Source organism: Pteropus vampyrus, unplaced genomic scaffold (assembly GCF_000151845.1).
Source record: "Pteropus vampyrus isolate Shadow unplaced genomic scaffold, Pvam_2.0 Scaffold22, whole genome shotgun sequence".
NCBI classification, from domain to species: Eukaryota; Metazoa; Chordata; class Mammalia; order Chiroptera; family Pteropodidae; genus Pteropus; species Pteropus vampyrus.
The window spans coordinates 1665205-1693013 of NW_011888803.1; the positions used below are offsets into that span (position 1 = coordinate 1665205).

Here is a 27809-nt window from a genome sequence, read left to right on the forward strand (position 1 = left end):
AAATATCCAAAATATACTGATACATGAGGAAAACTGCCCTGTCCTGAGCATCCCACCCACTTGATAATAACCTATTAATCAATATATTTTGGTGAATATCATCTTTATCCCTGGTACTATAATATACATTATTAAAATGCTATAATACAGTCAATTCATATTACAGTAAAACTGCTCTAAGTATTTATTATTTTGTAATTTCTACTATATTATATTATTTATAAATGAGATCAAATTTGGTTCAGAATCATGCTGAACATGGTATAACTATTATTTATTCAATTTTAAATCCTCAAACTATATGGCCATAAAATGAAATCATAGACTTTAAGATCCAAATATAAATAATATTTTTAATCAAATGTAAGACATTGCTATTACTATAGTCCTGCTTTTAAGTAGTTTATCAAAAATGGCTTTTATTCCCAATTTTTAACATTAAGTAAAGATTTGAGTCAGATTAAGAATGGCTAGCTGACCCAGTCATATTTATTTCCTCTCCCTCCCAAGAGCCTACTAACATATTGATAAAGGAAATTTTTTTTAAATGTACAAAGCATAAGAACAATGATAACAAGAGAGGCCATCTATGAATAAGAGTCCAATAAGTCTTTGGAAGGCATAAGACAGATGGGGTACAAGTAATTCATTTAACTGAGAAGAGGGAAGTCGCAGTTTAAAATGTGTACAAGGAGGTTATGAACAAAGGAAAAAGCAAAGCCCTGTAAAGAGTCAGGATTTGGATGCACCAAGTATGGCAGAACATAAAGATAAGGCTGAGTGCTAAATACTAAAATTTATGGAAAATTAGCATACAAAAGAGTTGGCTCCCCCCACCCCCATACCCACATACAGAACACTGTTTCCCCTAAGAAGAATTTGAGGGCTCTTCCCCATAGAAATTAATCAAGGAAAACTCAAGATGCAAAAACACCAAGTATATTATTATGCTAGGGCTGCCATACCAAAGTATCACAGACTGGGTGGCTTAAACAGCAGAACTATTGCTCATAGTTTTGAAGGCTTAGAAGTTTGAAATCAAGGTGTCAGCAGGATTGGTTTCTTCTGACACCTCTCTGCTTGGCTTGGAGATGGCTACCTTCTCTCTAAGTCCTCACACAATCTTCCTTCTCTGTCATCTGTGTCCCAATCTCCTCTTCTTATAAGGACCAATCATACTGAATTAGGGCCCACCAATATGACCTCATTTTAACTTAATTACCTCTTTAAAGACCCTGTCTCTAAATACAGTCACATTCTGAGGTACTGGGAATGAGGACTTCGACATATGAATTTTGAGGACACGAATCAGCCCATAACACCTAGTACAGCAGGCCAGGTGAGCTATAGACTAAAAGTGGATTGAGGACCTGCCCACAAGGCTGTCAGACCATGGTCCCCTGCCCTGCCCTGTGCACAGCACCAATGGTCAAGACCCTGCCCTCTGACAGGAGGAGATCACTCCTACCTCCGGAGAAACTGATAGACCCAATTGAAGTACATTTGACATTTGAAAGGTCTCTCAGCAAAATGGTCTCACTCACAAGTATATCTGGTCTACCAAAAAAAATTTGAGGAAATCTTTTAGGATGAAAGAGGGTGCAATATAAACAACAGAAAATAATAAACCTGGAAGAAATGGAGCTATGCAGGAAATGAGAGAAAACACTTAACACTCTAGTTATACTTCAGAGTGATAGAAGAAAATTGAGTCATCACAGAACAGGAGCAGGATGCATGAAAGAGCATTAATTATTTAATGGAAAATAATAGTATAATATTATCGGTAGATTACAACAATAGGAAGTGGGAAATGGTGTAAGAAATAAATGTTAAAATTAAGAAATCAGTAGAAGTATATTATTTATAATGACAATAACTTCCAGAAAAAACAATTTAAATAAACATGTGTTTTGCCTGTGAGGGTTTTGCTACTTTTCACTAAGTTTTTCAATAACGTACTTCTTTTTAACTCTATAGATGTATTACATTGATTTAATTGTTTTTAAATTTTAAAAAAGGTTTGGAATTGTCAAAACCTTGTTTAATATAAGACCTGTGTTCCTTGCAATATATACAGATTAATTTTTTATAAATCAAGCAATATTAACTTTCTTTGAGCCCTTTTAGTAAGCCCAATAAATTATTTTAGGCTCTGTGGAGGAATACAGAGACTTACAAGACAGCTATTCCTTCTATGAGTCTATAGTTTATTCAGGACAATGAGGTTATAAGACAATATATTCAAAATACTAAATAAGAGAAGCAGACTGGAATACCTTAAGACTTCAGAGAGGAAATATGACGTGGGCTTCAATTCATGGAGAAGGGAGATAGCATTGAGCATGGAGAAGAAGCATGAATTAAGCAGAGTATTGTGAAGGACTTTGCCATGGAGATAACAGGAAGCACACAGAAGCAGAGGCAGGCGGCTCAGATGTGATTGTGAGATGGATAGTGTGATAATTTGCTAGGTCTGCCAGAACAAAATACCTTCAACTGGGTGGCTTAACAACAGAAATTTATTTTCTCACAATTTTGGAGGCCAGAAGTCTAAGATCAAGGTGTCGGCAGGTTTGGTTTCTTTTGAGACCTCTCTCTCTTGGTTTGCAGATGTGGCCTTCTTGCTTTGTTCTCACGTGGTCTTCTCCCTCTCTGTGTTGTTTGTGTTCTAACCTCCTTTTTTTTTTTTTTTTTTAATAAGAACATCAGTTATATTGGATTGGAGTCCACTCTAACAACCCCATCTTTACTTAATTACCTCTTAAGGCCCTATCTCCCCAAATAGCCACATATTAAATTACGGGGGTTTAGGACTTCAACATATGAATTTGGGGGACGCAATTTACCTAATAGCAGGTAATAAACCAGCTAGGCAGCAGCATAAGATTTATATTGAAAAAAATGGGGGTAGAGTGGTAATACTTGTGAAAGGCCAGTCTAGAGAGGCCATGCCAAGCATGGACTTTATTCTATAAGAAATAGTAGGTCCCTGGACGTTTTTGAGCAAGACGTAGGCAAAGTCAGCCTGGCTGGTGGTAGTATGTGGGATGCTGTGCCCAGGAGCCCAGACTAGAGGTGAACAAAAAAATTAAGCAGCTATTGCAATATTCCATCTAGGAGATGAGAGTGATTTTAATTATAACAGTGGCAGTGGCAATGGAAAGGAAGGATATTAAAATGTGACAGATGGAAAATTTAAGGATTCGCAATATTTTCATCTGCAAGGAATTTAAAGGTTATTTTATCCTAATTGTCACTAGAAATTTCTAGAATGTCATTACAGCCAGAACCTTTGATTAGCATGAGTTAACCACGGTTACTTTACCAAGATGACAAGGGCAGGCAAAGAAACTCAAGGTTTAGGTGGCTTTTAGAGCATTTCTGTGGATAAAAGTACAATTTCCATTAGGCATTCTGAAATACAAAAGACTAGAAAAGTAACTCATGATGCATCTTATTGCTTGCTAAAACCCCAGGGAGATTCCCAAGCTGGAAACCACTAACTGGAATCAGAATGTCTCCATGTAAAGTTGAAGATATCTGTGAACTAGATATTAAATAAAATTGTTGAAAGACTGTAAAAAAATGTGAAGATATTTATCCAGATAAATCTCAAATCATATTTCAAGTTATTCACAGAATGGAGCCAGAACAAACCTCCTGCGTCTTGTTCAAAATCAGCTACATTCTGCTGAGAATTAAGAGGACCTGGTGTCCATCTATTAGCACTTTTAGGGACAAAGTCACTTGAAAAGCAAATAATTATTGCCTTCATTTATCTTTTGCTCGAGACTGGATTTTCCAGTATTAAAAGTTTGCTTAAAGCAAGATAAACCATTATTTCTAGGTTAAAATTAGCTGCTAAAACCACTACCTGGATACTCTTTCCAACACCGATTTCTCAGCTGCTTATTTTCTTATTATCCTGCTATTTTAAACAAGAACAAGCATTACTGTTTCTTGATCCATTCTGACGTAATGGTGTATTAACAGTCACATTGTTGAAAAGTTCCATTGTCGTCATATAAATAAATGGAGCCTTAATAGATTCAAGGTTTGAATCCTACTTATTCCACTCCATAACACATTTTTTTCCATAACTCTGCAAACAGACTATCACAAGTGTTGGGCATTAGTTGCTTATTCAGACCAGCCTCAAAGATCTCTTTAGCAACATCCATATTTTATGATAAAAGTCAAGCTGCTAGATTAGCAGATGGTTGTCATCAATGGGAAAGAAAAGTGAAACCTCAGTCACACATTCTCTGCCCCTGTTAAATGCTACATTTAGGAAGCAAATTAATATGTATATTTTCTTCTGAATTATCATCACCTCAATCATCATGCTTGCTTCTTCTGTCTTCATCTCTATCTCTGTCTCTGTCTCTGTCCCTCCTTCCCTCCCTCTCTCCTCTCCACTCCCCTCCTCTTGCTTCCCCTCCCCTCCCTGCTCTCTCTCTCTGTTTCCTCTGTCTTTCTCTCTCTCTGTCAGTAAACTGTTCTCAGCATTCAGGTAGAGCTTTTGCTGCCAAATCTTTAATGTCTCAAAGTAACCCAAAATCTATGCAAAATATTCTGGAACTTATCTTTCCTTTTTCACATTAAGCATTCTTCAAATACATGAAACTGTGATCATTTAGAATGAAATATGGGAGAAATACTTTAAAAGTCTCATCAGCTACATAAAACCGGACATTTAAGAGAACTATTATGCACTACTGAAAACAAAGTGTGGGAAGAATGAAATCTATTAAAAAAAAAAAAAAAAAGATTGATTACAGCCTTGAACTTTCTCCACTCCACCAAAAGGAGAACGTAGAGTGTCAAGGCCTTTTGGGCAGGGCGACTGGAAGAGTTGCTGTTTCAATGGACAGGCTGAGTCACAGACCGTAAACTAAGGAAGCAACTTCAGAATACCATGGAATGTGAAGGAAAGTGGAAGAAACGAAAGGAAGACTGGACAAATTGGAACTGGCTTGTGGAATGAGAACTATCCTGTCTGGAAAATAAATAACTTAATGATAATCAAATAGTATAATTAAGGATCTATAAAGCTTATGGCATTGATCTTAGTAACTGACTTCTTGACTAAACCCAAGCCTGAATTGCAAGGGACTGTATTTGGAGACCCTTCTCTGTATTAATGCTAGATATCCTAAGGATGATTTTTTGATGTTTCCAGAGGGATCCTGTGGAATTACTTTGATGTGATACACTGTTAGTGTAAGTCAAAACTACATCTGCCTGAGAGAAGAAAATGATGGATATGGAGAATGAATAGTAGCATTTAATTTTAAACATGTAGGAAAGACGTTTGCAAATTTTTGTTCCAGATGCTGAGGAAGAAAGTAGATGAATCTATGTCTACCATAAGAATAGTTTCTGGGCTTCGTTAATAGGAAACAAGAAAAAGCGAAAAAAGGTAGCATTATCTGGGGCACAGAAGTTGTCTGGCACAGCAGAAATGCTGAATTATATAAGTTCAGAAAAGTGACAGGAGGACTCAGTGAGAAGGGAGAAGACTGCAGAAAAGAGGAAAATAGAGGAAATGAATATGATTTTAGTGTTTAAAGAAAATGATAGTGTAATTAATAAGGAATTTAGAGAACTTGGAGAGGTAAAATAATTGATAATTATTACAATTTTAATAAATTGTTGTTATTTTGAACCAGTTACAATCAATTATGCTTAGTTTCATTAAAAAGCTACTTTGATGTAGCACAATCTCTAGCAGTGTGAAGTGGCCATACCACACACTTATCTATAATTATTCATAACTGCATTACTTATGGTTTATAAAACAAAGATGTGAAAGTTTTGATCAGATCATGTTTTACCATGCAAGACATAGTTTTCCAGACTACTGTATATATCTTGAATGGCCCCAGTATCAATAAGCAGTTGATAAAACTGTTAAACTGGACCTTTATATGAGAGTGGAGAAACCCATTTCAGCTCAGTATGTATAAAGCTAACAGCCTACTTGAACACAGAATGGCAAACTCAGGCCACTTGCGATGAGTAAAAGAAAAACAAATCAGTGCAAGTAAACAACGACCCAGGGAGAGAATAGAGGTCACTAATCTAAAAAGAAGAAAGACTTTTATTTTACTTTTGAAAGAGCATGGGAAATAAAAACAAACCCCCCCAAAATGTTTTTTTTAAGTTTTTAAATAAGATTTTTTCCTATTTACTTTATATCTATCATATAGCATGATTTCTTAGGTTTAAAGGTTAAGGAAGTTCTAAAGAAGCTGTGATAATAAGGAAAGGTGGAGTGAAGCATTAACAATACTTTAAAAGTATGTATTTGATCACTTTAGAAGACAAATGATTATTTTTACCTATGCAGTTTAAAGGAGCTATAGAAATTTTTGGTTAGTCTTTATTGATGTATTTACTTGAAAGCTGCATTATTAAAATTTTTATTAAAATAAAACATGGGCACATTTTGTCTCGGGTTGGATTCTGTGGCAGGAGAGCCTCTAAAGGGGTTTCCTGAGGGTGTACTCTCAGAAGACACCTGCCATGGAGACAGAAAAATGGGGGAGGGCAGGGAAATGAGGCAGCCATAAATAAATGGTTTCAGGAGCATTCCAGTCTCAGCCTGATCTCACCAGCAGCTCCGTAGGGGAAATTGCACAGAGATGGCCCAGAGGTTGAAGGCTGCTCCCAGGCAGCACCCATCAGCCAAGAGTAGTCATCCAGAAGAGGGTCGGGGATGAGCTGTTAGCAGCCAGCACTCACAGCTGGGAACGGGTATACCAACCTGCTATATATATTTGTCTCTCTCAGTACCATCTCCATGTAAGAATGTCCTCAGGCTTTTGACATTACACAGTACCTGTCTGTAACAGGTGTTCGGTTAATAGCTAATGGATGAATAAACACATGGATAGATGCTATAGAAAAGATGCTGAAGAACTAGATAATAATAGATAATATCTAGTATTTATAAAACATTTGCCATGTGTGCAGACGCCATGCACGCATTATTTTGTCAGGTAGGAACTATTATTGCCTCAATTTTACACCTGCAGAAACTGAGATGAATATCTTTTCCAGAGCCAAGTAACTGATATGATACGAGAGCCCACCCTCTTAACCTCTTCATTATACCAAATGCTCATAAATGAGGAAGATAAAATAAATGGGGTAAAACAAATACTGAAAAACACTGATCTTGGGTCATATATACCTTCATGGAGTGGCTTCGTTTTCCTTTGAGAAGATGAAATTAACAGCTGCATCTTTTTCTTTCTAAAAGGCCAAATATATAGACTCCAAGACGGACCTCGAATCAAAAATAGAAATTCTAGAATCCTCGAATCATGTAGAGTCTGAAACATCCAGAAGATTCCCAGTCTTTTTGTCTCTGCTACACGATAGATTAACCATTGAATATACAGACATATAATTATGCATTCTTAATTGGTCGTTTATGTTTAGGCCTGGCTCTAGTTTAAATATGCTATGAATATTATTAGAAGGCATGAGATTAAAATGGATATTAATTATTTTTCAGCATTCCTCCAAGACTCAAGTTTCCAAACTCAAATAATCTTGTGGGGAAAAGCCTCTCACACATTTGGGGCCTTACTAATGAGTCATTTCACTCTTCTTCAGAGTAATTACTGGTTTGCTCTGTGTCATATATGAGATAACCTACTTAAAGTTTAAGCCAAATCCCTCTGTAATTCACTTGACATATTAAAGAAAAACTTAAAATAACACATTTTGAATGAATACTAATATTGTCTTAAAGTGAGATAAGTATCTGGCTACTTAGAGATCTTTACAAATTGTGTATGTGAAGTTAAAAAAGGGAACCTATATTGATTTTTCTTCAGTGTGTGCTCAGAAGAATATGTTCAACCCCTTCGGCTGTCATCCAGCTGTGTTAATTGTGACTGGGCAAACGCAGAACCTGAATCTGCACATTCATAATAATGGTTCTGGCTCTTCTGACAGGACAGCTAAGTAGGTCATGATTTTATGCCAAAAGGAAATGGCCTCTTAGTGCCCAAAGGACTGTTTTTTTATACTCCGTGGAAACCTGTTATGGTAATCTACTATTAACGTCATTGCTGTAGTTTCTCATTCCAAATTCATCACTTTGGCTACAATCTCCCATTTTGCCTTTTATACCAGGAAATAGTGGTAGGAGTTCTTCTAAAAGATTTTAAAATTCAAGAAAGCATTTTATGGTATTATAGTTATCATTAGCTTTAAGGGTAAACACAAATCTAGCCTAGTTTTTAGGGCATGATTTTTGTAATACCTTATACTTCTTTTTGAGACAGAACCATGGAAATAAAAATTCATTTATTTACTTGCACCTCCTCTAGGTTTCGATGACTGACTTGTGTTTGGTTCAAAAGACATTGTGGAAAAAGTGAAAGTGAGGCACAGATTGGGGGAATTTTTTGCTATTGTGGCTTTTATTTATTTTATCAATGGTATAATGGTATTTATAAAGTAAATGTAAACCAGCAGGATTTTCCAAAAGCAAAAGCAATAATGAGACCTAGGAAGTTGTCAGAAAGAGCTCTATATCATTTTGGACTTAAGAGAATTTATCTCATTTTTAAATGCTTCCAGGAAATGTGATTCTACGTAGATAACCATTTGCTGCTCCCTCGACAGAGTAATAGGTAACACTTTTTTGAGATTTACTTAATGTGCCTGTTCTACAATAATCGTGGATTCTCTTACTTAATCCTTTTAGCAATCCACAACCACATGACATGTAGGCACTACGGTTATCACTTTTTTATGGATGAGGAGAGAGAAAGAATCAGTAACGCCTCCAAAGTTACACACCTGGAGATGGTAGTGCTAGGATTTGAATCCAGGTCGTCTAGCTTGAATGAGACTCTCACTCCACCTTATCACATCTCTTGAGCATTATGTGCAGTTAAAGCGAAACAATGCATTGTCGTTGACATTATCGAGAAATCTAATTCTCCAATCAGATAAAAAAGAGTGTACATCTGGCTAAGTATTTTCTGATTCTTAAATAGTTGTCAGATAAAGAAGAATATCTTTACTAGATCTGGTGGGGCAGCCAATAACCCAGACAAGGACATTTGTAAGTCTTGAATATTTGGGGCTCAAATATCATCTCTCTCCTATAACATTTTCTTTAATCCTCATTTCTGTCCACCCTATACATTCTACTTAATCCCCATTCCCCTCTGAGAAGAGACTAATTAATCCTTCTCTCTCCTCTGATCTCCCACTGTACTTTTCCATATACTTCTGTTATAGCCCTTTTCCTTTATTAATGTTAGAGTTCGAGTGAATACCCTCTCACTGGACTGTGAACTCTTTAAGGGCAATAGTCTTATTTTACTGAGCACTGAACCTCCAGTGCATGGCATATACTAGGTGCACAATAAATATTGTTTAATGAATTCATTAATAAAAGTTCAACTCAGTAGTGTCACTTTCTCACTTACCAGTAATGGAAGGCCCTACTTGGACAAAGAGAGGACATTCATAAGAGGTGAAAACACAAGCCTCTCTATTATATGATACTGGAGTAAAACAGCAGATGTTAGATACTCCATAAATATTCATTGAGTAAAGGAAAACCAATCATGAGAACCTTCCAATGAGTTTACAAACTCAAGAATTTACTAGGAAATAGAGAAACGGATTGCAGCTCACAGCTTTTAAAAGACACAGAACCTAAGAATACCCGCAACGAGTGATCTTTAAATCTGGAGATTCTCTCAGCAATATCTTGTCATCCACTACAGAGAAGAAGGTAACCATGAGGGCCCTCCACTTCCCTACCTGCTCCTGCAGTGAAAGATTGCAGTCAAAGGAAGCAGAAAAGACCAGAGACATCCTGGGAGAGTGTCGAGCGGGGCACTGGTCCCCAAGGCTGCTGGGGAGGGTGAATTCTCTACTTTCCGATAAGGGCAGAGCTTTGTTTAGAAGGACAAGGGTCTTGCAGGATGTGATAAATTTTCTAGCTGTCGTACAAAGTCACTTTGTCATTTTGTAAAAGCTGACATATTGCCTTTGCTCTTGTGTGATCAAAACTGCTTCATTCTGTGAGACCAAAGGTTGCATATGAAGTTGGCATTAATTTTGTTTTTCTCAGGCTCCTAACAGATTTTCATTGGCTTCGGTCTCCATTGAAAAAAATAACTGAAAGAAAAAAGAATGAGCCTGATCTTCCCAGGGCCTAAATTAGCCCCTAGTCACACATCTGGCGCTTAGGGAGAACAGCAGTTTTTTTCAGGCTTCCAGGGTGCCATTTAAGGCTTCATAGCATGAGACACTTGAGCACTAGAGAGAATGGAGCCTGTAATTAGGAAAGGTACCAAATGTCACATGAGGCTGAAGTTTGACTTCTGAGACTGTTAACTACTTTCTTTAGTTTGGAAGCTTTCTTGGCAAAGGTTTAAACCTTTATTCCCACCACCTTGTGGTTTTATAAAGCCTCAAATTGCTGGAATCTGGGAAGAGAGAAGAAGAGAAAATAGTAAAGGAAAAAGATATTTTAATTAATTGAATTTTCTGGTTAATTCCGTTTGATGAGTATTTGCTTTCTAACTTCTGGGCTTAGATCCGTGCTAGATACAGTGGAGAAAAAATAGGAACTGCACAATGTGATTTGTGTCTCCAGTGAGTGTATCTTGTATTTTCTTCTTCTTCGCCTTCTTTTTTTTTTTTAAATGCCTACAGAACCTGGTCTTCCTAGGCAGTCTCCCATCCAAGTACTAACCAGGCCCGACCCTGCTTAGCTTCTGAGATCAGACAAGATCGGGCACATTCAAGGTAGCATAGACCCGTTTTCTTCTTTTAACCTTTCTTTATCAAGTCTTTTAAAAGTACTTTAGCCTTCATTGGTGCCTTAATAAGTTTGGAAAAGCTAATATGATTTAATCTTCTATGAATTTTCAATGCCCAACACATACCTGGCACAAAGTAGGTGCTCAATAAATCTTTATTGAATTGAAGTGCATCATGTAGGTGATAGATAAGGGATTAGATAGAATCTATATCGATCCTAAAATGTATTCTAAAACTTTACTTACTTGACAAAATCCATTATGCCAACCTGTTTGCTAGGCTACAGATCTATTTCTTAGTTAACTTTCAAGTGAAAAGCAATGCATCCTGTGGCAGTGTCATTTTAATAAAATATTAAAACCTTTTGGCATCCACTAACTTATCCAACAACTTAATTTTATTTTACTTTTCTCCAGCTTTATCGAGATATAATCGACATATAACATTGTATAAGTTTAAGGTATACAACACGATGATTTGATACCTGATATTGTGAGATGATTACCACAATGAGATTAATTAACACTTTCATCACCACACATAATTATTTTGTGTGTGTGCATTGAGAACATTTAAGATGTACTTTCTTAGCTACTTTCAGATGTCAAATACAGTATTGTTAACCGCAGTCACCAGGCTGTACATTAGATCCCCAGAACTTGTTCATCTTCTCACTTGCAGTTTGTACCCTTTGACTGACATCTCTCCTTTTCCCCACCCACAACCCCTGGAAACCACCATGCTACTCTCTGTTCCTATGAGTTTGGCTTTTTTTTTTTGGATTCCACATGCAGCAGCTTAATTTTAAATGTGTTCTATCACAGTGCCCACAGATCAGTGAGCAAAATATTGAGCACTTGATATTCATTTATGATCTGGATATGGTCAGAACAAAAATGTCTGTTGAGGTCTCTACCTGAGCCTGAAAAATTTACATAATCACCTACCACAGCTGTCTACCCTTCAACTCAAGAATTGTTTCAAATCCCAGTTCCCACCACCATCTTGGATTCTTTATGCTTTGGTTTTTTCCTCTCATCAGCAGCCTTATGAGTGACCTAAGACCTAGCCTCTCCCTTCTTACTGTGGGTGGCCTGGCTTGGAAGCCACCATCCCTTCATGAGACGACTAGAACAAGGAGCTCCGGGGAAGGAGTCTGGAACACTGCCTCTCTCAGATGTGGGGGAAGCAGTAGAGTCAGGCCATGCCTCAGGTGCTGGTGCATGGAGCCCTGGAGCAGAATCAAAGCAACTTCTACAGGAAGTGCCAAAGAGATGGATCCATATCAGAAATCTATTCTCTTCCAGGCTCTTAGAAGAGAATAGAGGCTCTTAGAAGGTGGGTAGGCCTACTCTTTCTCTGATTACTAAGGGGATCGAGTGGTGATAAGAAGAGAAAAATAGAATCCTCCCTAGGTCACTCCAGTCCTCTCAACAAACTAAAAGGCAGGGCTGTCTGCAGAGAGAAGTTTTAGAAGGCTTCTGTAGGGGGTGTAACTAGAGTCCATAGTAGATTGAGAGGTTTGGAGAGGAATAGCCAGCTTCCCTGTGAAATTGATAGCTCGAAACTGAAGACCCCTCCAGAGAGAGAGCTCTAGTTGGAGTTGGGAAGTCATCTGCCTCTTACAGTCAACTTCACCTGTCCTTGCTGCTTTGGGCCAGCCTCCAGAAAGGTTCTTCTGTCAACTGCCACAGCCACCTAGAAGGGTACATGCGTCATACAGAGAAATAAAATTACATACTATGGTCTCAAAACAAAGAATAAAATTAAGAATATTTGAGTATATTGCATCTGGGCCTAGCTTGGCATAGCTTCTAAGGATTCCTAGAAATTTGTCCTGAGAGTACTCCCAGAAGCACTGATTTATTCTGCAAGTGCCCAGCTAAGATTTAAGGCTGTTCCATGGAGCTGAGAGCTGGTCCTGACACCATGGGTGGGTGGTGGCGCTCACAGTTTGATGTAGGCAGATGTGTTTTTGGTCCTGGTTCAACCAACTAATGACCTCGGACAAATTACTTAATCTCTGAGATTCAGTTTTTGAATCTGAGGACATGGCACATAAGAATGCTCAGATAATAGTAACGATACCTTATGTTATATTTAGTGCCCTTTTGTTGTTGAGGACTGATGAAGATTCTGAAAAATGTCCTCTGAGCTAGTGTAGTAAAAGTAATCAAAATTATCTGGATTTGGTCTTCTTTTCTAGGTCTCTAAAGCAGGATAAATCCGTCATTATTATTACACTGTTAATGTTTCAAATTGAGGAAGAAACTTTTTCTTAAAACACTTCATAACTATTGTAACAATCTTCTCTGAAATCTCTTTATTGTGTTGACTTTTTCCCAACAAAATTTCCTAAATGCTATCTAAAATCTGAATATCCAGTAAAATAAAAGTTCTGTACAAAAAAAAGCTGAGGAAAGAAGAGTTTTTTACTCAGATATCCACAGCTTTCTTGTGTTCTGTTCTCATCACTTTGCATACCAATCATGTCTGTTTTTAGATCTGTCTTATTTCATGTTTTGCCCTTATTTCATTCTGTTAAGAAATATGTTCCACACATCTCAGTTCATCAGGGCCATACCGCAAGAATCTGTTCCTCAAAACATGGAGTCGACTTGGCTTTCACCGACAGAATACTGTCTCTACTTACCCCCCACAAAATCCACTTAGATGGTTCTTTTTCAAATCTTGCAATTAATTATGGAACTTTAGAAACATGGTTCTGCAGAATAAAATAAACTGTCATTATTCCATTTCTGATAACTACAGATTTCACTCCAGTTACCACAAGTTTTTAAATTACTGCTATTTTCATGCAATCTCCAATTTTTGTTGGAGAAAAACAAAGTCACTGTAAAGAGAATACCAACCAATCAATCATTCACAGGGAAGTCTCCAAACCTATAAAAGAGAAAATTTGAATAGTGAGTTATTTTCGTGTTGTGGGATCTCCAGTAGCAAATGACAAGAGCCGTTGGTGGAGAGCATGCTTAATTGAAATGCCTTGCATGAAACCAGGGAGAAGTAAAACATTCAAGAAGCTGGTCTGATGCTCAGAGAATGATACTTGTGGGATATATAAAACTGAGACAATAGTAATAACAGAGCCAATTTATTTCCTCCTCAAATGAGAGACAAAGAAAACAATAAGAGATAGACTTAAGTTTAATAAAAGGTGGAATCTAGAAAGAGAAACTGAACTGATATCCTCCCTTTCAAGTCCATTTAGGATATTTTATAAACCTAACATTCCAAGCTACAGAGGTAAGAATGCAGAGAGCCCTGTCTCTATGGAGAAGATTTGGGCAGCCAGTTTGCAGCCTGAAAGCCAAAAGAAAACAAAAACTCATTTCTGCCATTAAAAATGCAAATGGTCATTGTCGTTTTCTCCTCAGATGGTGCTTAATTCTTCTCCCTATACTATCATCGCCTTTTCTAATCTAGATATATTTTGTATAATTTTGAAAGCTGTTGCAACATTTGTTATTCAAATTAAAACGTGAGTGAACTAGGGAATTTGGTAAGCATTTCATTTTGAAATTTCCAATTGACATCCCCAGCCCTCTTGTATTAAATCATAAAACAGATTATGCAAACCGTGGCCTCTGTGAGTTCTTTTGCTCAGAATGGAAAAAGAGTTTTTGTTAAGATTACTAGACATTAAATAACAATCAGTGAAAAGATAAAGTGCCATCTAATCACAGAATGTCAGAGCTGGGAGCAACCTCAGACATCATCTGGTCTATTGGCACACAATTAATATCTGCCCCCTGAAGCTTGATTCTGACCTATGAGATGTAAATAAATTTTTATTTCTAAAACCTTCATCATCTTCTACCTATGCTACCCGTGCAGCATTTATCACTTCTGCTATCCTTTGTATTTTGAAGTTAACAGGATAGGTTTTGGCAGCTCAAAACCTTTAAAATTTTTTTTTAAAAAATCATTGCTACTTGACTTTTAAAACACTATTTAGAAACCCAAAAGCTGCAAATGCCTTGGCGTAGGTAAGAGTTTCTCAACTTTCGCACTGCTGACATTTGAGACTGGATAATTCTTTATTGTGAGGGGGCCTGTGCTGGACACTGTAGGATATTTAGCAGTGTCTTTGGCTAGTAGCCTCCCTCCCACTAGTTGTGACAACCAAAAGTGTCTCCTAACATTGCTAAATGTTGCAGTGGGGGGAGAGGGGGTAGACAAACTTACTCATGGTTGAGAAGCATTGATGAGTATGGTTTGTGCAAAAACAAATAATAAGTAAAATGCTTGATGATCTAAAAGCCAGTTCTCCACTCACCATACACACAACCTTTCTGACACTGAATGCTACCATTTTGTAAAAATTTTTTCAATTAAGTGGCAGTTGTTCTGATAGTGCCCAATCAGAATACTCTCCAAGGTCTATATGCCACATTATTTGCTAAAAGACTGGAAACGAGAGTCCCATGCTAGTCCTGGAGTCATGGAAGTGGGATATTACAGAAATAAGGAAATCTGAGTTAAATTCTGTCCTGATGTGGGAGTAAATGGGCTTCAGATGCATCTTCATGATCCCAGGGTTGAGCTGCCTATGTGGGTGCCATCTTCCTTCCTCGGGGTTCACATTCGTCGTCCAAAAGCTTAGGAGTGGTCAATTGAGGAGTCTACTTAGGACGTAGTAGTTACTCAGCAAATATTTGTTGAACACTTTCATCAGTGATGCGTTACCATTTGTATGTTGCCTTTTGGATCGGATAATCAGGTACTTTAGTCTGTTTTAGAACTAAACATATCTTTGTTCAGATCAGTTGGAGGATAGGATACCTCCTAGAAAGTCTTAAAGTCTCTTGTATTTCTTATTCCCCAATCCCTAATTTAAATAAAAAGTGTATATTTGTGCTGTGTGCTTGTGTATGTGGGGGTGGGGGATGCGAAGTACAGAAACAATCCAAGATCTCTAATAGGATGTATTCTCTCGGCCCTAGGGTCCCAAGGAGAGAAGAAAAAGGACTGCAATTCATGCCAAGCTCTGTGCTGGTGTATTAAATATATCATCTCTTTAGTCCTCATACAAATCCCTCATAGCACTGTACAGATGCTAAGAACGGGGAGAAATAAGTTGCTCAAGGTCAGACAGCTGCAACCAAGGGAAACAGAAATTCAAATCAAGCTTTAGCTGAGTGTAAACTGTCTGAGCCTCCCCTGATTCACTTGGCCCCATGTGCCCAGGCCTCAGTTGCCTGTTGAATGGAGACCCCTACCCACCTCTGCCCTGCCAGCCAAGGCACCTCCACCATTGCTGACGGCCCGAGCCAGCCTCTTCAGGGTTGAGGACAGGGCTTCATCCTCCCCGCCATGGTGGGAGCCTCTGCACAGACAGCACCCAGGCCCAGCCAGAGCAGGCCTACGTGGCTTTGGCTCCTTTCAGCACTTCTGACTTCAGATGCTGTGCTGCTCCCTGGGGCGTGGGGTTTGGCTTCCCAGTGTCCGCCCCAGGGGCCAGGCAACACAATCGAGAGATGGTGAGAGGACTTACTTCTCATTAGGGAAAACTTGGACCAGTTTTCCTGCTCCTGAAAGAGCCAGCTTATAAATGCTTCTTCCTTTCTTCCCTGTCAGACTGTTCTGAGATGTAATAGGTTTGTGTAGCCTTTCTGGAGACCAAGCTACCAGCTGTGTCTTCTTGTGAAGCTGGGGCCCAGCTCATAACGTACCACCTTACATTTTGCTTTTCTTCTTTCTTTGCCTCAGCTCCCTTTTTCCTTCACAGTTAGAGCCCTGGGGTTGCGTGCTCGCGCGCGCGCACACACACACACACACACACACACACACACACACACACCCCACCTCCAATAAAGGTTAACACCCATTCCTCAAAAGTCCAACAAAAAAATAAAAACAAAACCCCTCTTAGAAAATAAAAACAAAAGCCCTCTTACTCTTTACTGATGATAGCTAACAGATATTTTGAAAGAAAAAAAAAGCCATGGTATATGATGTGGGAAGTAGTGCATTAAGATGGTACTAACTGTACCTTCGTGGTCTCCTTGTAGCTGCCTTCACCACCACCACCTGCTTTTTGTCCCTTGCTTGTAGACAAAAGGGATGTGTTAACACTTACTTGAGTAGAAAGGCTGTTTGTCTTACTGTGTTGGCATAAGTGGCCTGACAGGATGGAAAGTGTCAGTCAGTCTAAATTCAAGTTCAGGTTCTCCTGCTTATTAGCTGTGTGACTTGAGAAAGTCGAAATATTTCTAAATAGATATTTCCTCACCTGTAAAAGAGAAAAAACTATCTGCCTCACTATTCCCATGGACTGATGTGACATCAAGAAAGCACTTTGAGGCACCATACAGGTGTGTTTGAACTGTAAGGAAATAACTTTCTAATTTAGGCTTCTGAAATTTTCCTCACTAAAACATAACATAATAATAAATTTCCCTCACTAAAATACAACAGAATAAATCACTTAAATTTTCTTAAATATCTTCAAGATTATAATTAAGATTAAAAGCCAAGATGGAATAAAAGAGATTGGGTTTTCCTTCCCACATCAAACAAATGAACAAAAACCATAAATATATATACATATTTTTTTAAAGTAATGTTCAAGATACTGGACATCAAGCAATGAAGTGATCCCCTGAGAGAAAGAAAACAAGCATGATGAGTCCTACAATTGCCCCCAGCTTATTGCTGGAGAGCTTCCAGGCTGCAGTGCAGGTAGAAGGAAGCCTTGATAAGACTGGTGCACCTCATGCAGATGGAGCATGAGGAGATGGAGCAGAGTCCAAAAGGTACCTGGAATTCAGAGGACAGTATCAGAGATGCAAGAAATGCAAGAGAATTCTGGAGATCTGCAGAGAGTTCCCCTCCAATATTCAGAAGAGTACTAATCAGTGCATTCATGTGAGGAAAGTACCTGAAGCTGAGAGAAAAACACCCAAAAGAATTAGCTGGAACAGTAGTCTGCGCTCACACCAGGCTCGGAATAGTGCCTACTTTTACCAGCCAGACTGGAAAACCTCTTCATTAACAAGGCACTTGGTAGAAGACTTAGAAGAAAGAGTCTTGCCTCAATGGCGAGGAATAATTGGCCTCACACTAAATACTGCTCTGGTCCACCCCAGAAAATCTTAAAAACAAGGATCAAGTTGTTTCCAAGTAAATAAACTGCATTCCAAGACAAAGCTCAATAACATTTACAGGAATACAAAAATACCCAGCATCCAACATGATCGAATGACAATGCCTGGCATCCAATAAAAAATTACCAAGCATGCAAAGAAACAGGAAAATATGGCTCATAATAATGGAGAAAAACCAATCAAAACCGATTCAGAACTGACACCAGATGTTCGAATTAGCCAAGGACTTTACAAGTTATTATAGTTGTGTTTCAGATGTTTAAACCTTAAAAAGGGATAAAGATAATTTTTAAAAGACTCAAACTTCTAGAGATGAAAACTACAATGCCTGCACTGAAAGATACTCAGGATGAGAAATTACGGTATATCCATACAATGGAATGTTATTCAGCAATGAAAAGGCATGAACAATAGATACAGTATTGGTGAATCACAAAATAATTATGCTGAGGGAAATAATCCAGACAAAAAAGATTGCATGCTGTACTTATCTTTTTATATGAAATTCTAGAAGATGCAAAATTACTGGGAGGGGTTGGGAGGAAAGAATTCCCAAAGGACACAATGAAACTTCTTTGGTGTGATGAATATGTTCACTATTTTGATTTTTACGATGTTTTCACAGGTGTATACAGATGTCAAATCTTATCAATTTGTACACTTTAAATATGTGCAGTTTATTGCATATCGATTATAACTCAGTAAAGCTATTTTTAGAAACTAAAACTAAGAGATAAAAGTATATTTTGAAAACCATTGCACAGCTTGGGAAATGGAGAATTATAAATATAACCACATTTTTTAATATTTAAGATTTTGTAAGATTTAGAGAATGGGAAAATAAATATTTAAATCTGTAATTTTTATTACATCTAAATCAATAGTGTCTATAGACTATATCTATAGTATAGTTATCTATAGTATCTAGAATAGTAACTAAAATTTGGTTTAAGGTTTCTTTCTTCTTTTTAACAAAACATTAGAAAATCTTTCCCCGTGTTGTTTAAAACTACATATTTCATGGGTTTTTTAATTAAAAAAAACAAGAGCCAGAAAAGCACAAGGTAAATTTCAGTTCTCATTTTTTTCCAAAGCTTATTTTATAAATTAAGAAAATTCTACACATTTTTTAAACCATAATTGACTATGCATTTACTCCCTAATATCTTCTCCTGTTTGATATGAGATCTGGGCTGAAAAACCCTCTCAGTGTCTGATTAAAGACTCGAGGGCTTTAATTCCCATTGTCCTGCTTCATTAGAGATACAGTCGTGTGAAACATGCTCATTATATTTTGGAATGGACTAATTTATGTGTTCTCATGTTCCCAACTTATCTGTCCTGATTTTCCCCAGTTTGATGCTGACCGAGACGAGGATGAGGTGTTCTATGACATCAGTGTGGCAGTTGACAGCAAGTTATTTCCGAACAAAGAGGCTGCAGCAGGTAAGTCACTGTGTGCTTTGGACAACAGTATGCCCTGGTCACCTGCCAAGTACTTTGTAGTAAGGTTGGAGCTCAACAGACCGCTTTAAGGTTTTAAGGCTGTCACTGTCCTCAGAGCCTTATACTTTCTGGTTTAAAAATAAAGATACAAAACAAAATAGAAAAGAAAGACTATACATCTGGTCCTTATGGTTACTTCTTTTCTTTCAGTCATTACAGGTGTAAATTAGCAGATAGTCACAATGTAGCATAAGATCTATGTTACAATAATTGAAAAAAATCTAATCTAGCCCATACTTTGTGCAACAATTCAAAGTTATAATTCCTCCAGGACTCTAACCCACACAGGTCTCTCCTTTGCCACCTGGGAAAATCCTCCCCTTGGATCTGATAGTCACTTCCACCTGACTCACAGCCCCCGCTGTGGCTCCCTCCCCTCTCTTCCTATATGCTCGCGTCTAGAAGTTTGACATTGGACAGTAATACAGTGCAATCATACCACTTAAGTAGACAGTTCTCAGAGTTCTGTCCATGGACCCTTCTCTCACTCTCTTACTCTCTGATGTGGATCGACTCACCGTTTTTCATGGTTTCAACTATCAGTTCTATGTGGATGATTCTCAACTCACTCCTGATTCTTTCCTCAGATGTAGTCTCAGTGGGTAAAGGCCAGAAAGTTTGGGGCTGTAAAGAAAAAGGCTAAGCACTTAAAAGTTTAAACCATAGTTAAATCCCACTAAAAGCAGCCTCAAAGAAAGGCAAGATGGTAGTCGTTTTGAGCAGACCCGCAGAGCACAGTGATATAAATTCACTTGCCTAATTTTCCAATGATATTTACAAGAAAAAAGAGAAAGATTGCAGAGAAAGATGGAATACTGAGAAGCATGTAGGATCATGTAAACTTGACTACTGCTGCTCTGAAAATACTATGACAACTTGTGCTTTTTAAGTTAATATTTTTATTTAGAACATCAGTTTAGACCTTTAACAACAAATATCTTCAATTTGCTGATACAGTAGTGTAGAGAAGCTGATTTAAGCTGCCCCTTCTTTAGAACAGCCGATGTTGAGTGACTTTCGAGTGGCACTTTTCGAAGGTGGCCTCATCCTGCAATAATGCAGCTGTGCTGGCTTCTATTCTAGTTGGTAAACTGCCCAAGGAATGGTGCTGTGTCCTCATTCTCTCCAAGTCTCCTTGGCAGAGTGCACAGTGCCTGGCCCTTAGCGGAGGCTTGAAGGGGCCACTCTTTCTTCTCCACACCTCCAGGCTTATGAACAGAGGGCTCTGTGCTCACAGCCCTAGCTCCTGCTAGCTCACTTCCACTCCTAAACCCTTGAAAGCCGGGTTCTGTTCTAGCCTTCAAATAAGCCTGTTCTGTCTATAACAGCCCTTGGTGAGTGAAGTGAGTCTGGGAGGGACTGGTCAACTATAAATAAACGCCACTATGCAGCTCCAGGCTATTATTGCCATCAAGGAATGGGCCAGTGTTGCTAGATCCTGTTCTCTTCCAAGAGAAAACTGAAACCTGCATCCATAGGTGAACTCTCCAGGCTTGTAAATGTTGATGACTCACCCAATTAAATAAGTCTTGTTGGTGTCCATCAGTCTGTGACTTGTCAGACCCCCGGTTTTGTCCCTTTACTCTTCCCTTCTGTCTGAACCCTCTCTTTGCAGAATCTCAGCTGCCCTGTGGCTCCCATGTGAATGGCTTTCAATTCTTCTTTAAAAATTTTTTAAATAAAAATTGTATATATCTAAGATATGCAACGTGATGATTTGATATAAATATACATAGTGAAGTGATTGCTGCAGTCAAGCTAATTAACATTCCTTCTCTTCTCAGTTACTGTTTTTCTGTGTGTGATCAGTGGCACCTGAAATATATTCTCTAAGCAAAGTTCCAGCATTCACTATAGTATTTTTAACTATAGTCATGACACTGTCCATTCACTCTCTAGGCTTATTCATCCTACGTAACTATAACTTTGTACGACTTCGGCTAACATCTCCCCACTTCCCCCACCTGCATGCCCATGGTAACTACCATTCTACTCTGCTTCTACGTATTTGACTTTTTTAGATTTCCATATGTAAGTGAGATCATGCAGTTTTTCTCTTTTAAAAGAGCCAGGCAAAAATGTCCCTACTCTTACAACCCACACCAATTATCATTTCTCAGAGACGCCTTGGGAGTCCAGTCTTTGTTCTCTACCACTGCACTCATTGAAGGCTGTGTCATTCTTTGCCATCTTTTACTTCATCTCTGGCCTCTCTGGTCTGTCATAAATCTGTGGCTGCCACAGGGATGTGGCAGCTCTGATCACCTTGCCTCCCTGACAGAAAACAAAATAAAACTTTCAATGACTTCCCTGCAGGCTGAGTACCAGTGTCCTCGACATGGCAGAAATATTCTTAGCTGTCCTACAGTGGTCCTGTTCCCTCTAGGACTTCACCTCCTCCCCTCACTCACCCCAACATCCTCCAGGTCCTTGAATGCCCCTGGCCATTTGCAGGCTACTTGAAACTACCCGGCCCCAATTGTTACATCACTGTACTCTCCCAAGTCCCAGCCTCATTCTTCACCTGGCCAGATCCTGCTTTGTATCTCAGATGAAATGTGATTTTTCTCAGGAAGCTTTTTTCAGACCCCATTCCAGACTAAATTAGGCCCCTTGAGTAAGACCCTGACTTTTTTCTTCAAGGTATTTATCACATTTGATTACATAATTAGATATATGATTGTTAAAAGTCTGTTTCCCTTATTACAAGACTTTATGAGGACAGGGTGGAGAGAGAGAGAGACAGAGACAGAGACAGAGACAGAGAGACAGACAGAGAGAGAGACAGAGACAGAGAGACAGAGAGAGGTACTCAGTGTGATTCTTAAAGGAGATGGCACATTAAGGCCTTTTTTTTCTAGCTGGTCACCTCAGCTGGGCCACTCATCTGAGTATTTTGACTCACAGCTGCACCAAATTTTCTTGGCTCCAGAACAAAGTGTGCGTTTGTTGCTTCCATGCCACAGAATGCCATCCTCTCAAACCTCTGCACCCATTCAGTCCCATCTACAGTGTCTGCCCCTCCCTGAAGCCCTCTATTAATACTTCTGGCAGAGCCATCTGCTACATCACTCAAATCTCTCCGAGTCTCAGTTTTCTCATCCATAAATAGAGGATAGTAATAGCACTACCTCAAAGGATTGTTATGAAGAGTAAATGATTCATGTGTGTAAAGCATATGGCTGTCACATTGAAAAGACTATATTTGCGTTAGTATCTTTGCTAAGGATTCGAGGGGTCACAAGAAGAGACCACATCTTATGCAACACAACTCTTCCCCATTTCCCTAGGTCTGCTTCTACTCTCCTTCTCTCTTCCTCCCTTCCCTTTGTGGAATAAGTGGAAAATCCCCGCCTTCCCTTCTCACTCAAAATAGTCCACCAACACCAGATCCCCTGAGGAGCTCACTTTCTAATTCCAAATACTGTCAGGATATCTATATGCGTGTTTGTGTGTGTGCGCGTGCACGCGCGTGTGCATGTGTACACAGACATATATATATATATAGGGCTCATCAAAGGAATTCTAATGCAAACTGTTAGTAATACTTTCCATGCTTTTTGGAATTAGAGCTGGATTCTCCTGGGTAATGCCTAAGGCACTTGGGGGAATTTAATGTTTGTAGAGTGAATGAAGAAGATCAAGATCTGCAAAAGTAAAATGTAAATGTCCTTTTATTCATTTTCCAGTCATTCAACATATATGTATCGAATGCATAGAAATTCCAAGTTCTGTTCTTAGATTCAGAGAAGAAATGCAACCCTACCCAAAGCTGCTTACAGTTTAGTGGAAGAAACAGGACAAGGGAGAAACCATATTCTTCAGAGGGGTAGAGGAAGTGTTAGAAGAGTTTCATCTACAGACACCCTCACTGCCCAAGGATCCCTGCCATGCAGGAGTGCCCCTTTATTTTGGTACTCAAAGAGGGAGGAGGACCTTCCTAAAACTTCAGATTGGAGATCCACTAGGAGGAAAAAAGTCTATAATATTATCCCAGAAAGCAATATGGTTAGCCTTCCGGTACCTCTAAAGCCAATTTATATCATCTTCCCACCTAAATTTAAAAAGACAACCTAAAAATAATATTTCCAAAGACCATTCTACATCTAAAACTGGCAATACTGAATGCTCCCTGTGTGGTTCTATTTCAGCTCAAATTTTTCTCTGTTACCTATAGAAAAGGTGTTTTTAAATCTGAAAAAGAAATTAAGAAATTCAAAATTGGGGGAAGTGAAAGCCATACTATCACTTTTCAAAATGTCCTAATTTTGCTGTCTTTTTTGAGTAAGAAGATCATTGAAGTTGTCTTATGTGTTAAATTATCCAGCGAAAGAAGGCAAAAATGTATACATATGGCTATATTTACCTCTCTATTTTTTTTGTCAAACCTTAGGCTATTATTAAAGATCCCATTTTCAGCAAACCAAGCAACCAATACAAAAGAAAATGAAAGCTATTCAATCATTATCTGAGCTGATAATGACATCCTTTTTCTATTGCCATCTATGATACATTAATACTGTTGCCAAGGGCAACAACGTGTCAAGAATTTCCATCCCGTAATGATACAATAAAATTTCTGTTAAAAGCATTTTATTAAGAAAGCCAATATATTCTTCCTCGTAAGCACTGGTTGTTTGTTTAACAAAGATCTCTTCCTCCTATCGTTGCTGAAAATAGTTTTCTAATAATCTTGTTGCAGTTTCAAATCTTAATGTGTAATATCTGTTAACTGGGTTGTTTAAGAGCCCTTCCTTCACTTGTACTTTTTCAAAACAACCAAAAGAACAGTTTCTAATTAAATAAAGTAAGTAGGACACAGAAACTAAAACAGCTATATGTTTAATAAGCCTTTGTGTTCAGATCACATTGCTTATTCCACACGAATCACTCTAGATACATGCAGGTGAGGGTATCTGAGTACCTGATCACCGCTTCCCCTAGTCAGCGGTAGATAGCATCCATACTGTGGAAGTAATGAAAGCTAAATATAATTGGCATGTCCTTGAATGATGCTCTCAATAGCAGCCCCTTGATTATCAGAGACTGGAGTGACACACCTTGATTCTACTTCTGATTCTTCCGTTTCCACTGCCACCCAGTGACGCCCTACCCCATCATCAACCATTCACTATTCCTCATTTTCTCAGAATGTATAAGAGATGGCATGCTCCTCCAGGTCCTCTCCCATCGAGTACTAGAGTAAAAAATCACTGAGAATTTGGAGTCAGCAGAATGTGTTAGGAGAAATGGTAGCTATGACTTCCATCTTTATCTCACTTTTTGCATGACTGTGGCCAAGTTCATTTTTCTCTTTTCTAAAATAAGGGTGTGGGATTCTGTGAAATATTAGCTTTAATCTTATAATGGAAAAAATGTGCATTTTACTTCTGACATCTGTACTGCTTTATAACACATAAGTGCACATTTATCTTCAAACTGGTCTTTGAGACAGTCAAATATTTTGGCCCTAAGATATACTTCATAAAAATTATTTTGAAAAATACCAAAAGCACAAGGATAGAAAAATTATAATCCCACTACTTTAAAAAATTACATATAAAATTTAAATTTCCATATACTCCTCTGTGAATAGCATCTGGTTCATAGTCTTCCCAACTCCATTCTAGCAAGCACCTTATTAACAATGGGATTGTCCAGGGCTGCTCTGACGATGTAATTGGCATCACCTAGAATTGTGCTGCATACACACACTTATGCATCTATATATGGCAACTCTACAGTTATTTACTTTTCCAAAGTGGTTTGCTGGGTCAAGTATCTCCATTTTGAAAAACTTTATCATACTTTAAAAAAATTTTAAGGATACAAACACAATAAACAATGGCGTTACTGCTTAGTACTTAATCAGTTTGATAATAGGCTAGTATTTAGTTTGGTAAGTAGCAGGGATAGTGATGAGAAGAGAAGAAAAAAGAGAGTTAAGAATAGTCTATGTGAGGACACACCTCAATTCTCTTTTTGGAAGAAAGCATAAAAGCAGTATCTCTGGTAGAGGTCCATATCTGAGAAGTCTGTGAGATGCTGGACCCTTTTTTTTAATCCATCTTTATCAAATATTGCATATTCTGACCAAGAATTAGTGGCAAGGTCAAGTTTACAATGAAACGTGGAGTGGTTTATTTCTTCTCAGGGTGCATAGTGTTTTATGGGCAGCACTGAATTTTGTCTTTCTGGCTAGTTAGGTGACATATATATCTCAGCAGGAAAGAGTCATTACCATAGGACGATGAATCAGTTGTTCTCTAGAAGCCCATTATGAAAATTACCGATTTAAGTTTGAGCCTTAGGGATTGTTGGGTAAGCAATTTACTGTAACCTGTAGTACTTGGGCAGGGATTTGGGGGAAACTATCTATTAATACATTAAGTTAACCTGATTTTTTTCACCTTCAGAGACTAAAGTGGCCCACTGGCTGGAGGAAAAACTTGTCAGGTTTTCATGGGTCGAACAAACTTAGTGTTTGCATTTCTTACTTCTGGGAACCCCTTGCTCTTCTCCCACTCTGTTTTGCTCATGGTGTTTCTTCTACCTCGGTTTCTATTGGACAACCCTAAACTGCTTCTCCTTTCGGCAAACCCCTATTCACCCTGACAGTTTGGGCTCATAGATTGATTGTGTGTCAAGAATCCCACCTCCATCATCACTTTCACTACTAGTCAAAATTAGTAGCCTTTTATTTTTGGTTCCTGAGACTTGCTGTTGACAAATCAATCTCCTTTATAAGACTGCCTTCTTCTTAAGGGTAGAGACAGTGTCCACGGTATCTGCATTTAATATCTGCAAGCCAAACAGTGTCTGGCAGATGGGACAAGTCTAGAAATGTTTGCAGATTTAATGTAATATAAGGACAATGCAGAAACCTAATGAGAGGTGGTTTGCTTTAGAACAAACAACATCCTCCATCAGGTAATCTTTTCTTTCCTAATCTTAGGTTCCAGTGACCTTGATCCTTCGATGATGTTGGACACTGGAGAGATCCTTGAAACAGGATCTGATTATGAAGATCAGGTAATTAAGATTTTTTTTTTAGGTAATTAAAATTTTAAAACATCTTCTATTTAAATATTTTTAAATTTAGCCTTTGTTAATATTTCATGAAAATTAGAATTATAAATCATCATGTGAAATGTTTACCAATAACTAGTTACACATGGCCCATGATAAATCATAATAGCCTACAGCTTTCATTCATTAACTTTGGTCCTTTATCTTTCCCTTATCCCCAGATCCAAAATGGCAATTACTTAAGGAAAGGTTTGTGGTCAAAAGTTACATGTGATAGAAATGAGGTTTCCTGGGGTTCTCTTGCCCAAGAATCTGCCTGTGTCTCTATCCCTTCCCTATGATAAACCAACAGTATTTATTAAGCATTGGCTATAGATTCAAGGATCTATTTTTCTATTTCTAACCTTCAAAAAGGATTGATGGCCAAGGACAAGGCAACCGAGGAGTTAAATATTTGAATAAAAGCAAAGAAATTTCTGTGGGTCATTTTCCTCTCAGCAGAAGAACTCTACCTACTGCTATATTTTAATGTTTCAAAATAGTTGGCAAATGATCCAACTTTCTAATTAGGCTTTATTTTTCTAAAAGGATAATGTCTGAAACTTCCTTCCACCGCTCATCAGTGCTCCTCTGCAATGGCTGAAAGCCAAGTGAACATGTTCTTCTGGGTTTTTTCCCCCCATCTTCAACTAATATATTCCACAAATAAAGCAGATAGATCTGGCCACTATCCAAATGTAATGGCTGGCTCTATATTTCATATACATATTCCGAAGCTATTTTCATGAGCATTAAGTTCTTCCTTATGTCACACAGCAAGAAGTTATTGAAGAATGATGTAATTCGTTTGTACTTATAATTTTTAGCATTTATTAGGCAACTAATACATACTGAACATTGTGCTAAGTTTATTAATTTGATTATCTCACTAATTTCTCATGACATCTTTAGGAAATAGGAATTATTATCTCTATTTCATAGACAAGAAAATTGAGCAAAGAATAAGTTGCCCACAGTTACATGTGATTCACAGTGGGGAAGTCAACTAGGACACATTCCCTAACATCCACACTATACTGCCTCCCATCCTAGCTTCCAAAGGCAGGCCATTCAGTGATACATTTTTGGAGCCTGATTTTCGGTTGCTAACCCTTTAAGACTCCAGCAGAGGCAAATACCAGACAACTGCTATTGAAGATGAGCTCATGATCCAAAATTACAGGCTGCACAAAAGAATAAACCATAACAAGAAATCTGGCTGATTCAACAGACAAAAGGCCAACAACTAGAAATAAGAAAAGCCTGAAAAAAATCTTAAGATAGGAATATTTT

General features: G+C 38.1%; 1 protein-coding gene and 1 pseudogene across 3 annotated transcripts in view; one reads left to right on the top strand and one right to left on the bottom strand.

The window, feature by feature from the left end:
* Positions 1 to 27809, top strand: part of AK5 (adenylate kinase 5) — a 202504-nt gene that overhangs the window by 84650 nt on the left and 90045 nt on the right. For all 3 annotated transcript variants that reach the window (XM_011355521.2, XM_023528031.1, XM_011355520.2), the window contains exons 7-8: positions 19298 to 19388; positions 26404 to 26480. In XM_011355521.2, coding sequence (XP_011353823.1) covers positions 19298 to 19388; positions 26404 to 26480 — 168 coding nt within the window. The remainder of the gene's footprint in view (positions 1 to 19297; positions 19389 to 26403; positions 26481 to 27809) is intronic.
* Positions 10696 to 10808, bottom strand: LOC111736856 (annotated as a pseudogene).